We start from the raw sequence: 25,804 nt of genomic DNA, 5'->3' as shown, positions 1-25,804 counted from the left end.
AAGGGCTGTTGACTGGAAGTGAGAAGTGGATTGTGTGCAACAACGCCTGGAAGAGTAAATTGTGGCACGAGACAGAATAGCCACCACTGTCGGTTTCTAAACTGGGGCTGCATATAAGAGGGGCTCTGCTATGCCTCTGGTGGGATTGTAAAGGCATCCCGTATTACGAACTTCTTCCAAATGAGACTACCACTTCCAGGAGATGCTCTTCACAGTTTGCTCGTCTCGAGGCAGCAGTCGATGAGAAATGACCGTATGTGGGACACATACCGTAATGCCAGACCACATACCTCTATGGTGACCCATCAAAAGGTGTGTTCTTTTGAGTGGGACGTGTTATCCCAACTGCCATATTCACTAGACTCCACCCCCTCTGACTTTCATGTGTCTTATTCCCTGCAGAATTTTCTGAGTGGCAAATACATCACCTCCTTGGAAGACAACAGAATGAATCTCGAAGAGTTTGTCAACCTGAAAACTCACATATTTTGAAAGAAAGGCATTTACAAGCTCCTAGAGAATGGCAGTATATTGTCAACAATTATGATGTATACTGCAAGAAATAAATAGTTTATTTACAAAACCAATCCACCTTATTTAGTTATATTGTGCACGACCTCATGTGTGAAGTGTGTAAGCAAACACTTTGTCGTAGCCGTGCCGCACGGAGTTGTGTTCCCAGATGTTCTTTGTGATTGTACTGTAATGAAAAGCGAATAAACTTGTGAGACAATGTAATGTAAGAGAAAGAAAAAAAGCATGTTGATTACTTTGGAGGATGGTAGAGGATGTCAAATTGAGCAGAATTTTCTGAATAACCATAGGTCATAACTGCACCGTTGTGGAGGGGCAGCCAAAAGGCGGCAAGCACACAGAAATGTGTGTGCTTTTAAATTAACAGATACTGTTGTCTGCTGATCAGTCAAATCCAGGTCAACTGTAAATTCTTGTCTGTGGCCAGTTACATTATATGTGAAGTTTTTTCATGTCGACTGGCTAATGCTCGAATAACAAATCAACTATGCTAATTGTACCATAATGTCATTAATGTTTTAAAATAATAATTTGTACTGGAGAAACAGCGTTGCACAATGATGGATGTGTGGTACTGTAAGGTGCAATGATGAAATCTAAAGGCCACATGTTTTTAATTATTGCTAATGTAGAGTGAGTCTGACAAGTACACCTTATTCTGACAAAAAATCACACACACACACACACACACACACACACACACACACACACACACACAAAAAAAACTTCTGTGTGCTCATTGCTGATTGGTTGTCATTTTTCAGCCATAGCTCCCCAACATTGCTTTTCTGGCTCCAGTTATTAGGGAAAATTTTGCTGAAATTGATATTGCCTACACTAATATTACCTTACTGTCAGGGTTCCCCCTCCCCTGTGTAACAACCACCTCCATATCAGAGTGGTCACAATTGTGATGGATCAAGTATGTCTTGAACCAGTCAAAATCAAATATTTGTTCTCTGGGAAAATAGTACACTTAACAACTACAAATGCATTACTTTTCAGTGTTCTAACAATACTACCTTATCCAAATCATGTAGGCTGTTGTGATCTATGACTTGGACATTTCTGGACAATGTAGTGTTATGATTTAAATCTTTCCATGAGATTTTCTTTCCAGCTGGATTCAATTAGCATGGCAAGGTTGTCAAAATTGGCAAGCAGGTTGTGTCATCTTCTTGCAAACAGATAGTGTCAAGATTGCTCTCTCTCTCTCTCTCTCTCTCTCTCTCTCTCTCCCTCTCCCTCTCTCTCTCCCCCCCTCCCCCTCCCTCCCTCCCTCCCTATTTCCCCCTTCCCCACCAACCATTATTAATACAAAATTATGTGGCACAACGTAAACTATGTACTCCATTTTCTTTTAAGGAATGGAGGGCTGCCAAAGCTGAGAGTGCTACATCTACATAATGGGTGCAAACTGGATGATGACGCAGTGATTGCCATCAGCCACGGGTGCCCTGCTTTGCGAGAGCTGTCTATCAAATATGCTGAGAATCTGTCTGATACTGCCTTCTCTCAGATCTACCATCTGGAACATCTTGAAATGTAAGTAGTGTTGCTCACTGGAATGTACTTTAACTGAGCAATGAAACTATAACTGCTGCAGCAGTTGACAGTTGCAGAAATTACTCATAAATGTGGTGTTTGAAATTGCATTATGAATCGTTAAGTCGTGACCCTAAAAGAAAATCAACTATTGACGATTAGAACTGCAATACGTAGCGGCAGTAGGCAGCAAATATCAAGTTGGCAAGTAGTGTACTGAACGTTTGGATATGCAGAAAATTAGCATTTCAGTGCAGCCACACAGACTGGGCAGAAGTAACTCCACGTATCTTATGTATCTAAAGGAAGATTACATAGCGAGTTCCTCATTCAGAAATCACGTGTGAATGTTGTTTGTGAGAAGGTCACGTTACTGCCTCATCTAAGATGGAGAAATGTCTGCCAGCAAGTATCAGAAAGTGCCATCTGCAGGATCGTGGCCGGAAGTCACGGTAGTTTATCATTTGACTACAGCGCTGCTTGCATCGCTTGGGATCCCACAGGTATTAGGTTTGTGCATAACTTGTACAGTTTTTGTTTTACATGTTTGTATTCTAGTTTCTACACGTTTGTCAATTGTCATTTTTTATTTGTGGTTCACTGTTGCCATTTGAATTTACATATTGTCATTTTGTCATTTGGAGACAAAGGGGAGCTGTGGACACTAGAAAATGGAGTGCCAAGTGGAGAAATCTGAACATTTTCGACTTATTCTTCTGATCGAGTCCAGTAGTGGGGTGACAGTAGCGGAGGCAACGAGAAACATTTGTACCACACGTAGGGATAATGCCGCCAGACAGAGTACAGCAAGGAAATGGTTTTCTTGTTTTAAGTTAGGTCATTGTGACACTAGTAACTCTCGGCATTCGGCAAGATCTTCAGATTCTGATTGCTTAAACACAATAATGCACAATGGTCCATGTCATTGTTGTCCAGAACTGGCAAATGTAATGAACGGTGACCATTCCACCGTTGTGCGACATTTACATGTGGTGAGGAAGGTTGAAAAATCGGATATATAGATATCGTACCATCTAAGCCAAAATCACAAAAATCAGTGGCTGGCCACATGTGTATACCTGCTCGCTCATCGTCAGTCGGCTGCAAATAACACCTACCGTTCCTATGCTGTATCGTTGCTGGTGAGAAGAAATTGTGTCTTTATGCTAAGATAAGGAAAATAATGGAATGGGTGAGCCCAAACAAAGCAACAACTCCTCATATAAAAACCTGTGCGCATTCACAAAAGATAATGTTATGCATGTGGTGGAACAGCCGACAGTCTGTTGTACTGTGAACTGCTTCCCTGAGGTTAAACTGCCACTGCTGACTTTTATTGTCAACAACCGAGATGTCCAGCAGATGCAATGTGATAATGACAGCCAGGAAGACTGCACGAAGTGATGCCACTCCACAATAACACCCACGTGCATTCTGGTAGACTGACAGTAAACAGTGTACAGAGTTGGGAAGTCATTCCGCACCTCATATTTTCATCTTTTCCACTCTGTTTAACAATCTTAAAGAAACTTCATTTCCCAATGAAAATACTGCCGCATATTGGTAAAGTTACCCCAGCATTGGCAGACTGTTGTAAATATTAAAGGAGAATATTTATGACAAAAGTCTCTGTAATGTGTATCTGTCGTGTTTATTAAACTTACGGAAAAATTCTACGAACTTATGCACCGACCCATTATAATGCAAACGTGGAATTGATAAGTTTAGGAGACCTGTGCTCAGTTCGATCCGGGATGTCGACCGTCGTCAGTGACTGAGGCCCGAGGCGATAGACACGTTGTTCTTTCGGTCACGTAGGGTCACACGGCCATATCTCGTTCATTGAGAGCAAGATACTGACTGTAGCATGGCGACCTTTGTTGCAGTTTCCCACACTGCTGCAGCAAAGAGAGGTGTGGTGACAGCAGTGTGCCCAACAACAACACTACACCACATCGTCTGGTTCTGTGATTACTTGAAGGTGCACTTGTCAATGTGTGGAGGCTGAGAGGAGAAAAAACATTTGCGAGGTAGCCTCTGTCATTGTTGTGCAGGCCAGATGGCATCAAATACAGAATGAGATTACCACTTATTTGTACTACTGGTAGTTTCTTACATTTGTGACAAGTTAAGTCCACCAGCTGTGACATGCCGTTTGGGGCCTCTGTGACATCTCTCGACAAGATGATATACAAATTGACCCAGCTCGATGTGGAGGATGGTCGTCAGTACGCCTAGGCAGCACGTCCCCAGTATCTCTCACCCGATTAAAATGTCAGGTCACGGATTGCTGAAAGACTGACGTGCCACCACCACGAGTGACGGATTCCTCTGTAGGATTGACGCTGGAATGGTGTACGTTCTTAGGTGCAAAAACTTGGCCACCGCAGAGACTTAAAAAAGTCCGAGTCGTTCACTTTAGGGGGCAATGAAATTGGCCACCCCTCACAATTCTAACCCGATCCGTATGCACGGTGTAGGATACGGAAGTGTCTGGAGGACTTCTCGAGTTGTGCTATATCAGTGGTGAGACACACAATCTAGACAAAAAGTTGTGTCCAGTACTTCCTCTAGTTTTTACACTGTATTTCAGCTTTCTGTTAAAGTTATCCATCTGATGGAACTTCAAAGATAATTCGCTTCACATTCTAACACATCAGTAAAAGCAGAAACTTCCGGAAACAATTCTGCAGAACAGCTTGTCACTGTGTCAATATCAGAACAGTTCACACTTGCAAGCTTGCTGGCCCTTACAGTGGCTACCCTGTCATCTAGTGCCATCTGACCGTGTGGTAGCAGCCCGGTGCTGTGACTGTACTGATCCACTGTCACTTTCTTATTTGAAGTTCTTGTATTTATTTTGATGTTACGTGTTGGAGTTTGCATACTTGAAACTTATGAACATTGTTTAAGTGTTGTAAAATAGTTGAAAGAGGAAATAGGTCCAACATTTTTCACATTGTCTGTTTTGGGTTTAATAGTGAGTTGAAGGCAATGGAGGAAGCTCAAAGTATTTGTATTGTGTGTGGGGTCAGTGCTGTTGTGAAAGACACATTGGACATTCAGAAAGTCTCATTAACCGACATGTGATGATTGTGGACCATTGTGCGACATTCACATTTAGTGGGAAAGTTCTAGGGGTAGCATCAATGATTATCACTCCAATTGTCCTCGGTACCAGGTTTGAATCCCGCCATCGCTCAGATTTTGAATAAAAATGATCAGCATTGGCAGGCTATGACTTGTGGCATAAGAAGTCACCCTCATTCTGCCAGCGTCCTTGTCGAAGAGGGTGGAGGTGCAGATGGAGGTTCAGGGCACTCTTGTCCTCGGGGTGGGAAAATGCCCCTAAACACGCAAAAATCCGCAATGATCAAAGGTGTGAGGATGCAGAAGACGATGGAAACCACTGCATTAAAGACATGTAACATGTATCTGCAGGACATGTGGCCTGTAACTGATAAAGTGTCACAGTGATCTCTCCATTGGTAAAAGATTCCAGAAAAATCCTCCATTCAGATCTCCAGGAAGGGACTGCCAAGGGGGAAGTGACCATGAGAAAAAGATTGAGTAATCAACGAAAGGATAACATCGTATGACTCGGGGCGTTGATTGCTGGAAGCTTGAATGTGGTAGGGAAGCTAGAAAATTTGCAAAGGAAAATGCAAAGGGCCAATCTACATATATCAGGAGTCAGTGAAGTTAAATGGAAAGAAGATAAGGATTTCTGGTCAGATGAGTATAGGATAACATCAACAGCAGTAGAAAATGATATAACAGGTGTAGGATTCGTTATGAATAGGAAGGTAGGACAAAGAGTGTGTACAGTGAACAGTTCACTGATCAGGTTGTTCTTGTCAGAATCGACAGCAAATCAACACCGACAATGATAGTTCAGGTATATATGCTGACACTGCAAGCAGAAGATAAAGAGACAGAGAAAGTATATAAAGATATTGAAATGATAATACAGTACGTAAAGGGAGATGTAAATCTGATAGTCATGGGGGACTGGGATGCAGTAGTAGGGGAAGGAGTATAAGAAAAGGTTACAGGAGAATTTGGGCTTGGGACAAGGAATGAGAGAGGAGAAAGACTAATTGAATTCTGTAATAAATTTCAGTTCGTAATAACGAATACTCTCTTCAAGAATCACAAGAAGAGGAGGTATACTTGACAAAGACCGGGTGATATGGGAAGATTTCAGTTAAATTACATGATGGTCAGAGAGAGATTCCGAAATCAGAAACCAGACTCTAAGGCGTACCCAGGAGCATATAATGACTCAGATCACAATGTAGTAGTGATGAAGAGTAGCCTAATCAGGAAGAATCAATATGCAAAGAAGTGAGATGCAGGACTGCTAACCAATGAGACATGCTTGAAGTTATCTAAGGCTGTAGATGCAGCAGGTCAGAATAACACAGTATGCAGTATGCTTAAAGAGGAATGGACAGCTCTAAAAAGGACAATCACAGAAGTTTAAAGTAAAGGCATAGGTACAAGAAAGGTAACTGTGAAGAAACAATGAGGAATAGAAGAAATACTTCAGTTGATCGATGAAAAAAGGAAGAACAAAAATGTTCAACAAAATTCAGGAATACAGAAATACAAGCCACTGAGGAATGGGAATAAACAGGAAGTGTAGGGAAACTAAGACAAAATGGCTGCATGAAACATGTGAAGAAATTGAAAATGAAATGATCGTCGGAAGGACTGCATCCGCATATAGAAAAGTCAAAACAACTTTTTTGTGAACTTAAAAGCAAGGACACTGATATTAAGAATGCAGTGGGAATTCCACTGTTTAATGCAGAGGAGAGAATGGACAGGTGGAAAGAGTACGTTGAAGTCCTCTATGAGTGGGAAGATTTGTCTGATGTGATAGAAGAAACAGGAGTCGACATAGAAGAGGTAGGGGATCCAGTATTAGAATGAGATTTTAAAAGAGCTTTGGAAGACTCGAGATTGAATAAGGCAGATGGGATAGACAACATTCCGTCAGAATTTCTAGTCGTGGGGACAAAATGGCAACAAAACGGCTATTCACCTTGGTGTGTATCATGCAGAAGTCTGGCAATATACCACCTGACTTTTGGAAAATCATCATCCACACAATTCCATAGATTGCAAGAGCCAAAAAGTGCAAACATTATCACACAATCTGCTGAACAGCTCATGCATCCAAGTTTCACACAAAAATAATATACGGAAGAATGGAAACAAAAGTAGAGAATGTGTTAGATGGTGATCAGTTTGGCTTTAGGAAAGGTAAAGACACCAGGGAAGCAGTCCTGACATTGCAGTTGATAATGGAAGCAAGACTAAAGAAAAATCGAGACACAGTCAGCAAAAAGCATTAGACAATGTAAAATGATGCAAGGTGTTCGAAATTCTGTGGAAAATGGGGGTAAGCTATAGGGAGAGACGGGTAATATACGACGTGTACAAGAGCCGAGAGGGAATAATAGCAGTGGAAAGTGAAGAACCGAGTGAGGACAGGGATGTAGTTTTCCCCCCTACTGTTCAATCTATACATCAAAGAAGCAATGACGGGAATAAAAGAAAGGTCCGAGAGTGGAATTAAAATTCGAGGTGAAAGGACATCAGTATTAAGATTTGCTGATGACATTGCTATCCTCAGTGAAAGTGAAGAATTACAGGATTTGATGAATGGAATGAACAGTGTAATGAGTACAGAATATGGACTGAGAGTAAACTGAAGAAAGATGAAAGTAGCAGAAATAAGAACAGCAAGAAACTTAACATTAGAATTGATGGTCAGGAAGTGGATGAAGTTTAGGAATTGTGCTCAACAACACCAGACAGGAGAGTGCTATCGCCACCAGCAGGCAGGTCCCAGTGCAGAGGAGATGAGGCTGGTGCCACCGGCGACAGTGGCCGACATGACGGTGGCGAATGAGGCTGGTGGAGCAGAACGGCCGGTTGTGGCAGCAGACCCGAAGCCGGAGATGGACCAGTGCTGGTGCCGGGAAGCTGTAACCCCAGAGTGCCGCACGTAGGGGAGGCAGCCCGTGGGACGGGGGTGCCTCCACAGCACGTGTGGGCTGGGGCTGCGGCAACGGGGTGTGCGCCCGTGAACTGGTAGCTTCCGGCGGTGAGCCGAAGTGCGACTGATCGAAGTGGTCTGCCCGTCAGCCTTACGGACGTCACAGAGACAGTGGCAGGCGGAAGTTGCCGAACCCTCGCACCGACACGGTGAACCCAACGTGAAGGGGCCGGATGAACCTGACCGCGGTAGGTGTGGCGCAGGCCCCGGAAGGTGGAGAAGCGCACGGCCTGCTGGCCGTAAACCGACTTAATAGGCACGGAGCGATAGATGCTCGGAAAGAATCCGCAGCAAACTTTTCCACTTAGGACTCGAACGTACCCACTAGCGGCTCTGCCTTGCCTTTCGATTGATGGCGGAATAATGGTGCCGTAATGTGACAAATGCCGTGATGGGAACAAAACAATTGAAAGGCGTGAGAAATGAACTGTGGCCCATTATCAGAATGGATAATAGAGAAAACGCATACAAATTGTGACCTCTGCCAGAGATGTCCACGCTCACCAGAGAATGTAAGGAAACTGAGAAAATGCATCTACAACCGAGAGACAATAGGAATTCGGGAAGAGCCCTGCAAAGTCAACACGAATATGTTCGATGGCTGGCGTAGAGCGGGCCAGGGGGCAGGACATACTGGGAGATGCCCATTGTCGGGCACACTGCCCAGAAGCTACGAAAAAATACAAAATTTTGCTGTCAGTCACTGGCCAAAAAACACATCGCCTAGCTAACAGTTTAGTGCGTCAAACTCCCCAATGGCCCTGTGGAGAAGTCGTAAAACCTCGCACCGTAACGTAGTGGGAATGACTACTCTGGGAGAGAGATCTTCCGTGGACAACAGCACGGTTTTAATCTGACAAAAAGTTTCAAATGTTGTTCTGCAGCACAAATATCCATTCTTAAAATATGTTGCTTAAGTAACAGATATTTAAATGTTTAATTTGGTCTTAGCTGCATCATTTACTTTGTGGAACAGTGGAGTGGCAGGCGATGTGGGATGCAATTCAGGTATTGCTTCATCTTTACATCAGTTAAAAACTGAAACAGAATGGAAGTATATCAGCGAAGAGTGGTTGTCTCTACAGAGGAAATATGTTCACACACACACACACATTTTCTCTCTCTCTCTCTCTCTCTCTCTCTCTCTCTCTCTCTCTCTCTCTGTGCCCCCCTCCCTCCGGCATACAATATAATGTTGAAAAAACTTTGCAAGCGAAATTCGTAACTCTGTGACGGTCATATGATGTGGTGATCTTCCATCTCCAATCCATGAAGGAGATTTTGATTTGTAACTGAAGGGTTCATTATGAAGATATGGGTATCTAAAGCAGGCATTTGTTCACAACAACATGGTAAATGTAAGTGTCATTTGTCCGTGGGTGTTGTTATATCCCCACCACACCCCTACAGCCCTGTGGGGACATATGGTAGTTCTCCATCCCGCAGCCGTGGACGTGGTTTGGTTTCGAAATTCAGGGGTTGATTTCAAAGATATGGGTGTCAAAAGAGGACATCTCACCAATGCACTTATTATGGGAAGATGATGAAGCAACTTAGAATCAAGTGCCAAATTGGCAGTTGGGCCAGAATGTTTCTTCTAGAAATTTCCAAGAATGTTCCCAAAGGTAACAGAGTCCTTCAGGAGATTTGAGAATGTTCTAGATCTCCGAGGTATTCTGAAATAAATGGGAGGAGCATTACCTACACATTCTGGACATTTTCAGCAAACACTTTCAGGTCTTCCAAAATCAACTCCAGCAGATGAAATCAGTGCCTGTTTGAAGAAATAATTTCTTTGGCCTCTAGCGAGGAAATTAAAATTAAGAACAAATATGAGAGTTCAGCTTTTGAATGATGAAGTGAAACATTTTGTTAAAACATGCCAGCACATTAGTGAAGGCACCCACCCAGTTGAGTTTGTAATTGCCCAAATTGAACTTACAAATGATGTATGTAATACTGTCAACAGCTCAAATGACTTAATACACAATTTTTTCCAGATATTGTTCAAAATTACTCATGTGGATTATTTGAAAGAGCCTTCTAGCAGTAAGAAATGTAGTTGGCAGTATTAATGTAACAATTCAAAACAAGAAATGGCCATTAAAAGTTATCAAACAATGTAACTGAAGCAAAAATATCGGGAGACAATAAATGAAAAACAGGATATATTTATTTGGGGTCGGGACCTGGAGGGGGGGGGGGGGGGGGCTGTCATTAGATGTTGTGTTGTATTGTATTAATTTGGAAGAGTCATGCTTTTATCACAGTCAGCTACATGTAGGTTTTACTGGGGCTGAGACATCCAAAAAATTTAGGTATCTACTCACCACATAACAAGACGACAAATATAGTTCATAAGCAAGTTGTTGTTTCTGGATATATGAGTGCTTGAAGTGGTTATTATTGCATTATGGTGGTCACCAGAACTTCTTCCATCTCTTTCGTACCAGAGTATATTGTAATGGAAAAAATTTATCTATGTTGTCACACTTTTATGAATATTTTCGAATGTGAACGGATGTTTTCGAATGTTGTAGAAAGTACCTGAATTTGTTTTAACGTTCTTGAATGTTATTGAATGTTTTGGAACGTTCTCGGTGTTCTATAAAGAAGTTATCAGCTAAGTACTTTATTTCAAGTTAAAGCTCTATCAAGTACATCAGTGAATTTCAGAGTGCTGGAGAGTATTTTTGAGCAATTGAGAGTAAATTTTAGCATAGTATACTAACATTTCTACAATTTTTTGAATGTTCTCGAGTTATCTATAATGTCCGCAGAAAACAGAAGAAAATGAAAACCCTACAAAATTGATCTTTTTCTGCTATTATGGATATATAAAAACTGTCAATGAGTACAGCTGAATTTTTTCATAGTAAGGCAACGGCTTATTTACAGTTTGGTGTTTATCACTGTGTCAACAAGGGCTTCCGAATAAAGAAACCTGATATTTAGGCACTTTATAGGAGTTAGTTAATTGCTTTCATGCTTCAGATTGAGACAGTTACCTTCCTTGCTTTAGAATTTTCTTTAAGATTTTCCTGTTCGTCACTGCCATGCCATGTCACTTCAAGTATGTCCATCATTTTCCCCATCTGCATTATACTGGAGTTTTTTTTCTTGAAGGCATTCATAATTTTTCATTTACATGAAAAATGCTCGGTTTCACAGATGGCCACCAAAAGTAAAAATTCATTAACATTTTCTCTGCCAACTTGTTACCAGATAAACAATAACACACTTACGGTTTATTCCAGACTGGATTTATCGTGTTGCAGAGGGCTTGGCGAAGCCCTGTTCCCCTCCCTAGTTGGGCTACCTCGACTTAACAAGTTGCGATTCGAAAACATGGATTTTGTGAAGTTGCAACCAGGTCTTAGCAGTATCCTTGAATTATCGGGTTTGCACTGCCTGATATTTGATTATTGCTGTGTTACTGGAGTGCCGTTTGATAAGTTTCCTGGAAAGCTTGTCAATCTCAGGTAAGGAAGAATCTACTTCTACACAATTACTCTGTAGTTAACACTTGGGTTTGGCAGATGGTACATAAATACAGAACCACTTCAACTTTCCGTACCATTCCCTCTCAAAGAGCATGTGCGGAAAATGAATAACTCCTCTCGCGGTTATATTCCCATGTGAAATATGGATAAATGTAATATAATGACTGACATAAACAGAGAACAGTATAGTGTCTAATTACAAGATTAATAGCGAACATGTAGAGTGTGTCACATCATATACGAGGGTTATTCCAAAAGTAAGGTCCGATCGGTCGCGAAATGGAAACGACTATGAAAATCCGATAAAGCTTTGCACAGATGTGTTGGGTAGTGTCTCTAGTATAACCCCAGTTAGCATCACGTCGCTCTTCTCATTTCTGAGCTCGCAGTGAGTGCGTAAAGATGTCTAGAAAATAGTGTCTGCCGCCAAGTACGAGGGCCTGGTGAGAAATTTCGCCTGAAGCTATGCAGCCAACATTACATAACTGTCGTGCTGTTTCGTCTTCACGACAATTCTCAGCCGCATTCTGCAGGGGCAATGAAGATGCTCCTGCATCGTTTTCAAATGGAAATGTTAGATTACCCACAATACAGTCCGCAATTGTCTCCCCCTGAGTTTCATCTCTGGTCACATGAACCGCTGTCTTTGAAGACAACATTTTGACACAGACAACGAGGTGTAGGCCAGCGTGGAGAATTGGCGGAAAGCACTGGCGGCTGCCTTCTATGATGAGGCTATTGAAAAGTTGGTACAACGCTATGACAAAAGTCTAAGTCAGAACGGCGACTACGTAGAGAAGTAGCTGAAAGGTGTAGCTAATTGTTACAAGTAAAACATTTCCGATGTTCACTGTGGTTTCAATTTGGCAATCAATCGGACCTTACTTTTGGAATAACCCTCGTATGTTCTTAGGGGTAATACTAAAAACTGGTCTGAAATGGAAATTCAAGTAAAAGATTTGTTAAAAGACTGCTGGGAAAGAGCATTGCATGTGAAAAGGAAGTTGCATATGAGACGACAATACAACCAAGTACATTGCTGTAGAGGGTTCATAGGTACGGTACCATCCCAAAATGTGGCAAGTGGCAATTCTGTTTCACAATGTAGCCCCAGTCCCTGTAAACCCACAGAGTGATCATTCAGTGGAATTCCAGTGGGAATTACTGCCGCTTCTCTGAATTTGCAGCAGTTGCTGTTCTCCAATTTGGTATCCCAAATGGTATCACAGCTCTGCGGCAGTCAGTTGTCTGCGGAGCTACGTGCTGCTCCTTGGGATTGAAATATTGGTGGCAGACCCTAGTAATGCTTTGCATCACGTAGTGAGTAACGTTCAATGTCTGTGTTTCATCAATGCTCAGCAGTTATAGTATTGAATAACTGTACATAACTGCATTATGTGTGTGATCCACAACATATCTGCGCTGATTCATGAGAAACTGTTAATCACTTCCTGTCTTCACTGTGGATAATAAAGTTCATGTTGAAATATTAGTAGATGCTTATTCAACAGAAATTCTACCGTAGTTCACTGTCACTGTCATATAATGAAAGTTTGAATTTTGATTCATTTGTCATATAATGAAAGTTTGAATTTTGATTCATTTGTTCGCGATCAAATTAGGACACTGACATAAAAGGACACTGTTAATAATATTTCCATCAGTTCTTTTTGCAACGCTGCTTGTTATCAGTTGGTGGAATTTCTGTACTACTACTACAACTACTAGTACTGCTACTGCCGATGTCTTGCATTTTAATTAAGAAATATATACTTTAATCAAATAATCACTATTTCTCAAAATAGCATAAAACATTGACTATTTTCTTGAATTCCTATACATACTTTTTGTATTTCTTACGGTTCACTTCTACCAAATGAAGATCTGAGTGTAAGTGCATAAATATTGTACTGCAGCTTAATTACAGCATTGTAACAGAAAACCATAACCTAGTAGCCATTTCGGATAGTAACTAATCTTCAATACTGATCAAATACTGTAGAAACAGAGCGAATGCAGAGGGCATCACGAGTGTGGCCAATTGCAGGACATGACTGTGCTGTAGGTTTGCAGGTTACTATGTTTTAGGAGAGACACAGCACATACTGTACTCATATGAGACACTGATTTAGCAAAAAGTGGATGTACGGATCATAACCATATCACGCAATAACTAGCACTTTCAGTAGAGACAAATTCAGTGAAAAATTTTGGGTGTAACAGCACAACAAAAATTGGACTGGTTCTACACCTGTGGGAATAAATGTATCAAACAGTATGTCGCACACAGGGGGAAAAAATTAAAAACTGTGAGAATATTCAAAAGGAAGAATATAAGATGGTGTTGTTGTGGTCTTCAGTTCCAAGACTGGTTTGATGCAGCTGTTCACGTTACTCTATCTTGTGCAAGCCTCTTCATCTCTGAGTAACTGCTGCAACCTCCATCCTTCTGAATCTGCTTATTGTATTCATCTGTTGGACCCCCTCTAAGATATTAATTCCCCTCTATCCCCGTGTCCCCCCTCAGACATACACTCGAACTAAGTCTTAAGTCTCTCTCTCTCTCTCTCTCTCTCTCTCTCTCTCTCTCTCTCTCTCTCCCTCCCTCTCCCCCCCCTCTCTCCCCCTCTCTCCCCCTCTCCCTCTTCCCCCCCCCCCCCCCATTACAGATTGGTGATCCCTTTCTGTGACAGACTGAGTCCTATCAACTGATCCCTTCTTTTAGTCAAGTTGTGCCACAAATTTCTTTTCTTTTCATTTCCCAGTATCCTCATTAGTTATGTGATCTACCCATTGAATATTCAGAATTCTTCTATAGCATACATTTCAAAACTTTCTTTTCTCTTCTTGTCTAAACTGTTTATTGTCCATGTTTCACTTCCATACATGGCTACACTCCAGACAAATACCTTCAGAAAAAGACTTCCTGACACTTAAATCTATATTCCGTGTTAACAAATTTCTCTTCTTCAGAAACATTTTTGTTGCCATTGCCAGTCTACATTTTATTTCCTCTCTGATTCAGTCATTATTTTGCTTCCCAAATAGCAAAATTAATTACTACTTTTAGCGTCCCATTTCCTAATCTGATCGCCTAAAGGTCACCTGATTTAATTTGATTACATTCAGTTATCCTTGTTGTGCTTTCATTGATGTTGATCTTATATCTCCCTCTTATATTTCTCTTTCAAGACACTGTCCATTCCGTTCAACTGCTCTTCCAAGTTCTTTGCTCTCTCTCAGATTAAAATGTCATCAGCAAATGTCAAAGTTTTTATTTGTTCTCCATGAACTTTAATTCCTACTCCAAATTTTTCTTCGGTTTCCTTTATTGCATGTTCGGTGTACAGATTGAATAACATTAGGTATAGGCTACAACCATGTCTCACTCCCTACTCTACCACTGTTTCCCTTTCATGCCTCTCGACTCTTACTGCCATCTGGTTTCTTTACAAATTGTAAATAGCCTTTCGCTCCCTGTATTTGACCCCTGCCACCTTCAGAATTTGAAAAAGAGTATTCCAGTCGACATTGTCAAAAGCTTTCTCTAAGTATAGGAATGTTATAAATGTACGCTTACCTTTCCTAAACTCATCTTCTAATATTTCATAGGGTCAGTACTGGCTCATGTGTTCGTACATTTCTCCAGAATCCAAACTGATCTTCCCCAAGGTTAGCTTCTACCACTTCATCCATTCTTCCGTAAACAATTCATGTTAGCATTTTGCATCCATTACTTATTAAACTGATAGTTCAGTAATATTCAGATCTGTCAGCACCTGTTTTCTTTGGGATTGGAACTAATATATCCTTCTTGAAGTCTGAGGATATTTCACCTGTCTCATACATCTATCACACCAGATGGAAGAGTTTTTCCAAGACTATCAGTAGTTCTGATGGAATGTCATCTACACCTGCAGCCTTGTTTTGACCTAGCTTTTTCACTGCTCTATGAAATTCTTCTTGCAGTATCACATCTCCCTTCTCATCTTCATGGGTGTCCTCTTCCACTTCTGTAATATTGCCTTCAAGTTCATCTCCTTTATATAGACAATCTGTATACTTATTTTTCCTTTCACTTCTTTGCTTAGTACTGGTTTTGGAATCTTAGCTCTTGATATTTCTACAGCTGCTTCTCTTTTCTCCAAAGATCTCTTTTATTTGCCTGTGGGTGGTATCTGTCTTTCCCCTCTGGAAATATGCTTCTAAAGCCTTACATTTGTCCTCTAGCCATTCCTGTTTCCCCTCTTTAGGAACCACATGTTTGTATGAAATGCATGTATGAACACAGCTGCTTTTTAATTAAAACCCAAATATTACTGGTTTCAGTCACAGACTGTCTTACAGATCAGGATTGGAACAGTTTTAGCCACATCATCACATCTGTCATTACTTAAATAATGGCCACATCTCATATGTAGAGCATGTCATAAATTCCAGTATAATGCACAGGACTTTTAAAGGCAAACATACTAATTAAAACACAGCTGATGGTCAGACGTGCATTTCGTACATTACTTGACAGCTATTAGCAGTCACCTTCCAAAAATGTTCAAAACCACAATTGTCTGGCCTCTCAACAGATACCCTTCCCTGCTTGTACCACTGATGCATGCAAGTGAATTCACCAACTGTGCAGTCCACGCTTCATGGGATAAATTAAAATTGTAGTCAAAAAGGTCATTGATAGCAAGTAAAATGTTTGTGTGTCCAGTTGGATTAATATGACCACCACCAGTTCATAGCCATAACATAACTGAATGCTGCATGAACTCACACAGGCAGAAGTAAAAGTTGACAGGAGAGCTGGTAAGTGGACTTCCTTTCGTCTTCCCCTCTCCTTCCCTCTTTCCTGATGAGGCAACAGTTTGTTGCGAAAGCTTGAATTTTGTGTGTATGTTTGTGTTTGTTTGTGTGTCTATCGACCTGCCAGCGCTTTCGTTCGGTAAGTCACCTCATCTTTGTTTTTATATATAGTGTATAAAGTTACATAGACAGACATAGAGAAAGAATAAAAGGTAACATATTTGTATGTAGAAAGAACAGTGTAATAATTAAAAAATACTTGACAGAGAAATTGAATTTCATAAAAAAAAACAAAGACTAGCAAATCTAGTCATTATTAAATAGAAGAAAGGTAAAAGCAGAATGTGAAACGGCACAGTAGCCTGTTCCACAATGTAACAAAAGATTTACAAATTATATGGTCAACATATTGCATGTTGTTGTTGTGGTCTTCAGTCCTGAGACTGGTTTGATGCAGCTCTCCATGCTACTCTATCCTGTGCAAGCTTTTTCATCTCCCAGTACCTAATCATACAGTAAAGCTGCGTGTCCTCGGGAAAAATTACGGCTGTAGTTTCCCCTTGCTTTCAGCCGTTCGCAGTACCAGCACAGCAAGGCCGTTTTGGTTAATGTTACAAGGCCAGATCAGTCGATCATCCAGACTGTTGCCCCTGCAACTACTGAAAAGGCTGCTGCCCCTCTTCAGGAACCACATGTTTGTCTGGCCTCTCAACAGATACCCCTCCGTTGTGGTTGCACCTACGGTATGGCCATCTGTATCGCTGAGGCACGCAAGCCACCCCACCAACGGCAAGGTCCATGGTTCATGGGGGGAACATATTGCATAGCAGAATGAAATTAACCCATCTGCTGCTACAGACATGCTCTCGGCATTCTGTGCTGAAGGTGGCTGTAGTGCTTGCCAAACGCTGGTGTCTGTGCTGACAGATGGCGTTCTGGCCGATATAAAATACTTATCAGACTTTTTTAAAACTATTAGGTGAAAAGATTTGATTTTTGCACATCCTACAGTCTGATATCTTCACTTGATAAAGGACTGAATTTCTTTTCATTATATGTCATGTGTTATTGTATTGCAGCAAATTAATTAGGAGCAGAACATTACCTCATTTCATTCTCGAGTTCTTGGGTTTTATACCCAATGGACAGACACGCTCGATGTGCCCATTCGTGTCCTCAAACATCATGTATTGTCTGGTCATAACAATTGTCATATCTCATAAACTATTCAAGATATTAAAAAGAGTTTTTTGTGCAAATGATAGCACACAACGAGGCACATATGTTGTATGAAATATACTCAAATCTTTTTTATTCACTGAGGTAGGGAAGTAACTTCTCTGCAACAATGAGAGGTCAGCAACTCAGGATGCTCACAGATATCCATTGCACTGTAAGAATACCCAAAGAGCACACATATACAAGTCCACTGTACCTTAAAAATGGTGTGGCAGGATGTGTATATATGTCCAAAGCAGCAAAAGGGTTAACAGGTACGCCGAGAAGACAGCTGATGCAGACGGGGTGCCATCTCACGTATCGTGAAGGTGATCTGGCTCGCAGTTGTATGCTGCGCAGGCGTAGCCAAATGGCAGAAGGCAGGAGTAGAAGCATACAATTCTTGGGTTGAAATGTTGTGACCTATCATGAATGTAACTTATAGAAACATTCTATAACAGTTACTCAAAAATACTGAAGAAATAATCTGATTGAACTCCTTCTGCTCATTTAATACTCTTCATACAAAAGCTGATCTCCAGTTCTTCAAGTAAATCTAGCTTTTTTTCCATTTTCATCGAGCAGACCACATACGGAGATTTGGGTCTGGCCGTGAGTCGTGCACAGGTAGCCACATGTTAAGGCGACCACTTGCGATAAGTGGGAAATCCACGTTCGAGTCCCAGTCCGGACAGATTTTCACGGTCGTCATTCCGTCCTGCAGCCGACGGCAGTCATTATGCGCAAGTGCAAACTCGTCTGACGTGGCACTTTATCTGACGTCCAAAGGAGCACGATTGTGGTTTTTCAGGCTAAGAGTAGAAGCATTTCCAAAATGGCTATGTTTGTAAGGCTGTTCGCATGCCACTGTGGTGCACTGATGCTTTCCAAAAGCACCTGTGGTGCACCGTCGGTCAAAGATGACGGGGCCGTGCTGACTCCAGTGCTGTGGCCAGTTACATTAGGTTTCTCAGTCGGGGATCCACGGTACGAACAGCTCGATCGAGGTGGTCCCACAGATTTCCAGTAAGACAGCTGCGGAGACGTTTACGATCGAACAGACATGCAACTGTTCAGCAGCTGACCACCCAAATGAACCGAGGTGTCTAGTTCGTGCACCCGCGCCGTGTTGTTCGTCGGTGATGGAGCCTGGAATTGACGTGCCAGTACTGCAACTTGATGTCCACTGAGTGGGGGCAAGTGGCTCCATCAGACAGGTGGCCTTTGGAACAGTGGAAGAGTCGAGGCTAGAGGAGGGAGTGTTATGGCCTGGTGAAATGTTTTTGTGGCATTTGCTGGGTGATCTGGAAGGCACAGTGGATCATCACAAGTACGCATCTATCCTTGGGGGACCGTGTCCACCCATACACGCAATTTGTTTTTCCTCGGCACTGTGGCACGTCGCAGCTGTCAGTGTACGTGCGTAGTTTATAGAGCATCGGGATGTGTCGATCGTACTACCCTGGCCTCGAACTTCTGGATTGAAACCCGATTGGAAATCTGTGGGACCACCTCGACTGAGCTGTTCGTACCGTGGATCCCCGACTGACAAACCTAATGTAACTGGCCTCAGCACTCGAGTCAGCACGGCTCCGTATCCCTCTCGGTACCTTCCAGAACCCGACCGACTCTCTCTCCCTGAACATCTCGCAGTGGTCCGTGCTGCGGAAGGCGGTTATTCGGGCTTTTGACAGGTGCTCACTTTAATGTGACTAAATAGTGTTTTTTTATAATATTTTTGATGAACTGTAGAACTTTCTGGGGAAGCTATATTCGTGACAGACTACAATATTTAGTCTTGAGAACTGTGCGCTTCAATTGCTGCCTTCCACCATTCTGGCTGCATCTGCGCGTACACCTGCAATCCAGATCGCCTTCGGTTCACGTGAGGTGGTGCCCCGTCTGTATCGGATGTCTTCTTGCTGTAGCTGGTAATTTAATTTTTTAGTATGACTGTTAGCAATATAATGATTTTTAAATCATTTTTTATGTTGTGGCAATGTGGCATATTTCTGTTTCACATTCTTCTTGTAACTAACACTGACAGGATTATTTTACCTCTTTTTTCATGTAATTAGACTTCTTTAAATATTTTTAATTGACATTGTTCTTTCTACACAATTTTAACTGTTACCCTTTGTTTTTTTATATGTCAATTTTTATAACACACTCACACACAATCTGCCAGGTCTTCTGTCAACTTTGCTTCGGTCTGTGCGAGTGCGTGCAGTGTGGCTACAAATGGGTAGTAGTGCAGTCCGTCCTACTGAACTCACAAATATTTTATTTTACTATCAACAAGTAACACGATGTAATGATGATCTTTTCAAGTTTGGCTGTGATTTTATTACCTGCAGTATGTTCTAACGTTAGATTTTATGTTTTACTGTTTACTACGTAGTTGGTTGTTTATTCCTTCATGTGTAGCACCAGTCTCATTTTTGTTGTACTGTTGTTTCACGATATGGTAATTACTGGTACATTTTTGTTTTTGTTGAACCTGAGTCTCGTACAGACACGGTATATTTAAACTTTTTCTTTAGTGTGATATTGTATAGTTGCATGTAGTACACATTCGTATAATAGCTTTGTACGATGCTTGTTCAGCACATTATATGCTGAAGTTTTTAACTTGAGTATTACAATGTCACCAGCAAACATGATACTTTTTATTTCTTCTCCCTGAACTTGATCCCTTTCCAAATTTTTCTTCGGTTTCCATCATAACCTGCCCATTATACACATTGAATAATGTTGGGGATAGCGTATGACCGTGCCTCTCTCCCTTCTCAGCTACTACTACCTGCATTTTATCAATCCCCCCCCACTTGCATTAAATTTATAACATATGCGGTGTCACTGTATCTGGACCACACTCTACAGCTGACCTATATTCTCGAATGTATAGGGTTTGTTCCATTCAGAAGCAGGAAAACAGGATCACTTTGGGCTCGGTGTCAACATTACATTTTTTCTTATGAATTTGGGAATCTGTAGGTGCAGTGGTTAATCCCACTCTCTATACTGATGACTGCTACATGTGGTACAGCAGTGAGTCCGGGGCCTTAGCTGAGACTCAACACTGAGGAGCTGTGCAGAGGGCCATTCTTGGGCCCAGATTGTGCATTTTTGTTACCACAGCACGGTCCATGCAGACCGGAAGCTCTACTTAGAAAACTATCGCCACAAAGTAGACTGCCTTTGAACTCTTCTCTTAGAGTAGATGCAACCTGTCAGCTTAAAACAAGTTGCATGCAGAAGCTCAGTGCTCTCCACTTTCTTAGTCGTATCTCTCGAAATACAGATTGTGCCATCCACCTATGCTTTTATAGGGCACTAGAGTAGAACATGGATGTCATATATTGTGTTCAGCAGTGCCTTTGATTTTGTAACAGGTCCAGTCAGTCTTTGTAGGGCAGGGTGCCCACCACGTAAACCCCTTCGAGAGTCTTCTGGCAAAAACTAGAATCGTAGCTCTGCAGTTTCGCGACTATCGACTGTTACTCAGTAACACAACTTAATAACAATAATAATAATAATAATAATAATAATAATAATACACATTAAGCAGAAAGGAAGGAGGAAGGGGATTTATCAACATAAAAAACCTACATTATGGACAGGTAGACAATTTAAGAAAATTCTTTATAGAACGAGCAGAAACTAGCAACATACACAAAGCAATCACTCATATAAATACATCGCCTACACCACAGCAATTTCATAACCACTTCTACAACCCTTTAGATCGCATCACATAACATCAACAGATACGAAGAAAGTAAATTGGAAAAAGAAAACACTACATGGGAAGCACCCGTATCATCTAACACAGCCACACATCGATCAAGACGCATCCAACACCTGGCTAAGAAAAGGCAATATATACAGTGAGACGGAAGGATTCATGTTTGCAACACAGGATCAAACAATAAACACCAGATATTACAGCAAGCATATTATTAAAGATCCCAATACCACAACAGATAAATGCAGACTTTGCAAACAACAAATAGAAACAGTAGATCACATCACAAGCGGATATACAATACTAGCAAATACAGAATATCCCAGAAGACATGACAATGTAGCAAAAATAATACATCAACAGCTTGCCTTACAACATAAACTTATAAAACAACATGTTCCCACATACAAGTATGCACCACAAAATGTACTGGAGAATGATGAATACAAATTATACTGGAACAGAACCATTATAACAGGTAAAACAACACCACATAACAAACCTGACATCATACTCACCAATAAAAAGAAGAAATTAACACAACTAATCAAAATATCCATACCCAATACAACAAATATACAAAAGAAAACAGGAGAAAAAGTTGAAAAATATATCCAACTGGCTGAGGAAGTCAAGGACATGTGGCATCAGGATAAAGTTGACATTATACCAATTATACTATCAACTACAGGAGTCATACCACACAATAGCCACCAGTACATCAACACAATACAGCTACAGAAATCTGTAACTATTGATACATGTTCAATTACCCGAAAGTTCCTAAATGCAATGTAACATATAGCATACAGTTGAAAGGAAGTCACGCTTGATCAAGGTCCATGTCACTTTCCATTTTTAACCAGACATAATGTCTGAGAAAGGAAAGAAATAATAATAATTAACAGAACAATGACTAGCTGATCAGATCCGTGTAATAATCAAAAATAACAGGATACCCCAGTCAGAATTAGAAAACATCAAACAACAAGTTCAACAAATACGGGAACCAAATAATGTGCAATCAGAAGAAGAAGAAGAAGAAGAAGAAGAAAATACAGTAATGGACTCGAACATCCCAGAGCAAACAAACAAAGAACAACACGCATCAATTAAACAATCAGAGGAAAGCGAAATCTTAAGACAGCCACCAGAACAAGCACAAATAGAACACGAAGTGACACACATGTTAGATATGGAAGAAAAATTTCAGCTGACATATATAGAATACAAAGACACAAATACAGACATTAGACCATTCTTGCATAGACCACCAAATAACCCAAAAGTCGAAACAACAACAACAACAACAACTATCAACACAATCATACACAACAAAATAAATGAAAATACAACTATGGAAGAGTTACAACTACTGGTTTATGTAGGAGCACTCACTACACTAAATATACACACTAGGCAGAGATCAGAACCAACCAACACACAGAAGAAACTCACAAAACCAGCATGGCAACACAAGCTACAGATCAGAATAGAAAAATTGAGAAAACACATCGGACAGCTAAAGCAATTTATAAGAAATAAAATATCAGACAAATAAACGGAAAAGGTTACGTAAAATCTCACAACAGGAAGCGATAGATGAAAATAGATGAGAAGAAGCAGAAATTACAAGCATTGGCCAAACGATTTAGAAAATACAAAAAAAGTGAAAATAGAAGGGAACAAAACCAAACACTCAACACAAACCAAAAGAAATTTTACCAGACAATAGATAACACACACATTAAAATAGACAATCCATCAAACATAACAGACATGGAACACTTCTGGAGCAACATACGGTCAAACCTGGTACAATATAACAGACATGCACGGTGGATACAAGCAGAAACAGACACATACAAGATGATACCACAAATGCCTGAACAGATAATTTGCAACATGAAGTCACCCGAGCAATTAATTCTACGCACAATTGGAAAGCCCCTGGAAAAGATAAAATAGCAAATTTCTGGCTAAAGAAGTTCACCTCAACACATTCACATCTAACTAAATTATTTAACATATATCTAAAAACAAAGATGATGTGACTTACCAAATGAAAGTGCTGGCAGGTCGACAGACACAAACAAACACAAACATACACACAAAATTCAAGCTTTCGCAACAAACTGTTGCCTCATCAGGAAAGAGGGAAGGAGAGGGAAAGACGAAAGGAAGTGGGTTTTAAGGGAGAGGGTAAGGAGTCATTCCAATCCCGGGAGCGGAAAGACTTACCTTAGGGGGAAAAAAGGACGGGTATACACTCGCACACACACACACACATATCCATCCACACATATACAGACACAAGCAGACATATTTAAATATGTCTGCTTGTGTCTGTATATGTGTGGATGGATATGTGTGTGTGTGTGCGAGTGTATACCCGTCCTTTTTTCCCCCTAAGGTAAGTCTTTCCGCTCCCGGGATTGGAATGACTCCTTACCCTCTCCCTTAAAACCCACTTCCTTTCGTCTTTCCCTCTCCTTCCCTCTTTCCTGATGAGGCAACAGTTTGTTGCGAAAGCTTGAATTTTGTGTGTATGTTTGTGTTTGTTTGTGTCTGTCGACCTGCCAGCACTTTCATTTGGTAAGTCACATCATCTTTGTTTTTAGATATATATTTCCTATGTGGAATGTTTCCCTCTATTATAAATTATTTAACAGTTACATTGCAGACCCATACACAGTCCCTGATACACTTACACAAAGAATAACTTATCTGAAACCTAAATATCAAGCAGACACAGCAAACCCGGCAAAATATCGCCCCATAACATGCCTACCAACAATATACAAAATATTAACTTCAGTCATTACACAGAAATTAATGACACATACAACACAGAACAAAATTATAAATGAAGAACAAAAAGTCTGCTGCAAAGGAGCACGAGGATGTAAAGAGCAACTGATAATAGATGCAGAGGTGACATATCAAGCTAAAACTAAACAAAGGTCGCTACACTACGCATACATTGATTACCAAAAAGCTTTTGATAGTGTGCCCCACTCATGGTTACTACAAATATTGGAAATATACAAAGTAGATCCTAAATTGAAACAGTTCCTAAACATAGTAATGAAAAATTGGAAAACCACACTTAATATCCAAACCAAATCAAATAATATCACATCACAGCCAATACAGATTAAGTTTGGAATATACCAAGGAGACTCATTAAGTCCTTTCTGGTTCTGCCTTGCTCTGAACCCACTATCCAACATGCTAAATAATACAAATTATGGATACAATATTACTGGAACATACCAACACAAAATCACACATTTGCTATACATGGATGATCTAAAACTACTGGCAGCAACAAATCAACACCTCAACCAATTACTAAAGATAACAGAAGTATTCAGCAATGATATAAATATGGCTTTTAGAACAGACAAATGTAAGAAAAATAGCATAGTCAAGGGAAAACACACTAAACAAGAAGATTACATATTGGATAACCTGAGCGACTGCATAGAAGCGATGGAAAAAACAGATGCCTATAAATATCTAGGATACAGGCAAAAAATAGGAAAAGATAATACAAATATTAAAAGAAGAAGTAAAAGAAAAATATAGGCAAAGACTAACAAAAATACTGAAAACAGAATTGACAGCAAGAAACAAGACAAAAGCTATAAATACTTATGCTATACCAATATTGACCTACTCATTTGGAGTATTGAAATGGAGTAACGCAGACCTAGAAGCACTCAATACACTTACATGATCACAATGCCACAAATATAGACCATATCACATACATTCAGCAACAGAAAGATTCACATTAAGCAGAAAGGGAGGAGGAAGCGGATTTATAGACATAAAAAACCTACATTATGGACAGGTAGACAATTTAAGAAAACTCTTTATAGAACGAGCAGAAACTAGCAAAATACACAAAGCAATCACTCATATAAATACATCAGCTACACCTTTGCAATTTCATAACCACTTCTACAACCCTTTAGATCACATCACATAACATCAACAGATACGAAGAAAGTAAATTGGAAAAAGAAAACGCTGCGTGGCAAGCACCCGTATCATCTGACACAGCCACACATCGATCAAGACGCAGCCAACACATGGCTAAGAAAAGGCAATATATACAGTGAGACGGAAGGATTCATGATTGCAATACATGATCAAACAATAAACACCAGATATTACAGCAAGCATATTATTGAAGATCCAATACCACAACAGATAAATGCAGACTTTGCAAACAACAAATAGAAACAGTAGATCAAATCACAAGCGAATGTACAAACTTGCAAATACAGAATACACCAGTAGACATGACAATGTAGCAAAAATAATACATCAACAACTTGCCATACAACATAAACTAATAAAACAACACGC

General features: G+C 40.6%; 1 protein-coding gene across 3 annotated transcripts in view; it reads left to right on the top strand.

The window, feature by feature from the left end:
* The window catches only part of LOC124719065 (F-box/LRR-repeat protein 7-like), a 153,633-nt gene that overhangs the window by 115,806 nt on the left and 12,023 nt on the right, over positions 1 to 25,804 (top strand). For 2 of the 3 annotated variants that reach the window (XM_047244746.1, XM_047244745.1), the window contains 2 exons: positions 1,900 to 2,079; positions 11,407 to 11,631. In XM_047244746.1, coding sequence (XP_047100702.1) covers positions 1,900 to 2,079; positions 11,407 to 11,631 — 405 coding nt within the window. The remainder of the gene's footprint in view (positions 1 to 1,899; positions 2,080 to 11,406; positions 11,632 to 25,804) is intronic. The other variant, XM_047244747.1, reaches the window with a different exon arrangement.

Source organism: Schistocerca piceifrons, chromosome 10, assembly GCF_021461385.2.
Source record: "Schistocerca piceifrons isolate TAMUIC-IGC-003096 chromosome 10, iqSchPice1.1, whole genome shotgun sequence".
Taxonomy (NCBI): domain Eukaryota; kingdom Metazoa; phylum Arthropoda; class Insecta; order Orthoptera; family Acrididae; genus Schistocerca; species Schistocerca piceifrons.
Note: the sequence above shows the minus strand (reverse complement) of the source record. Positions and strands in the feature narration are given on the sequence as shown.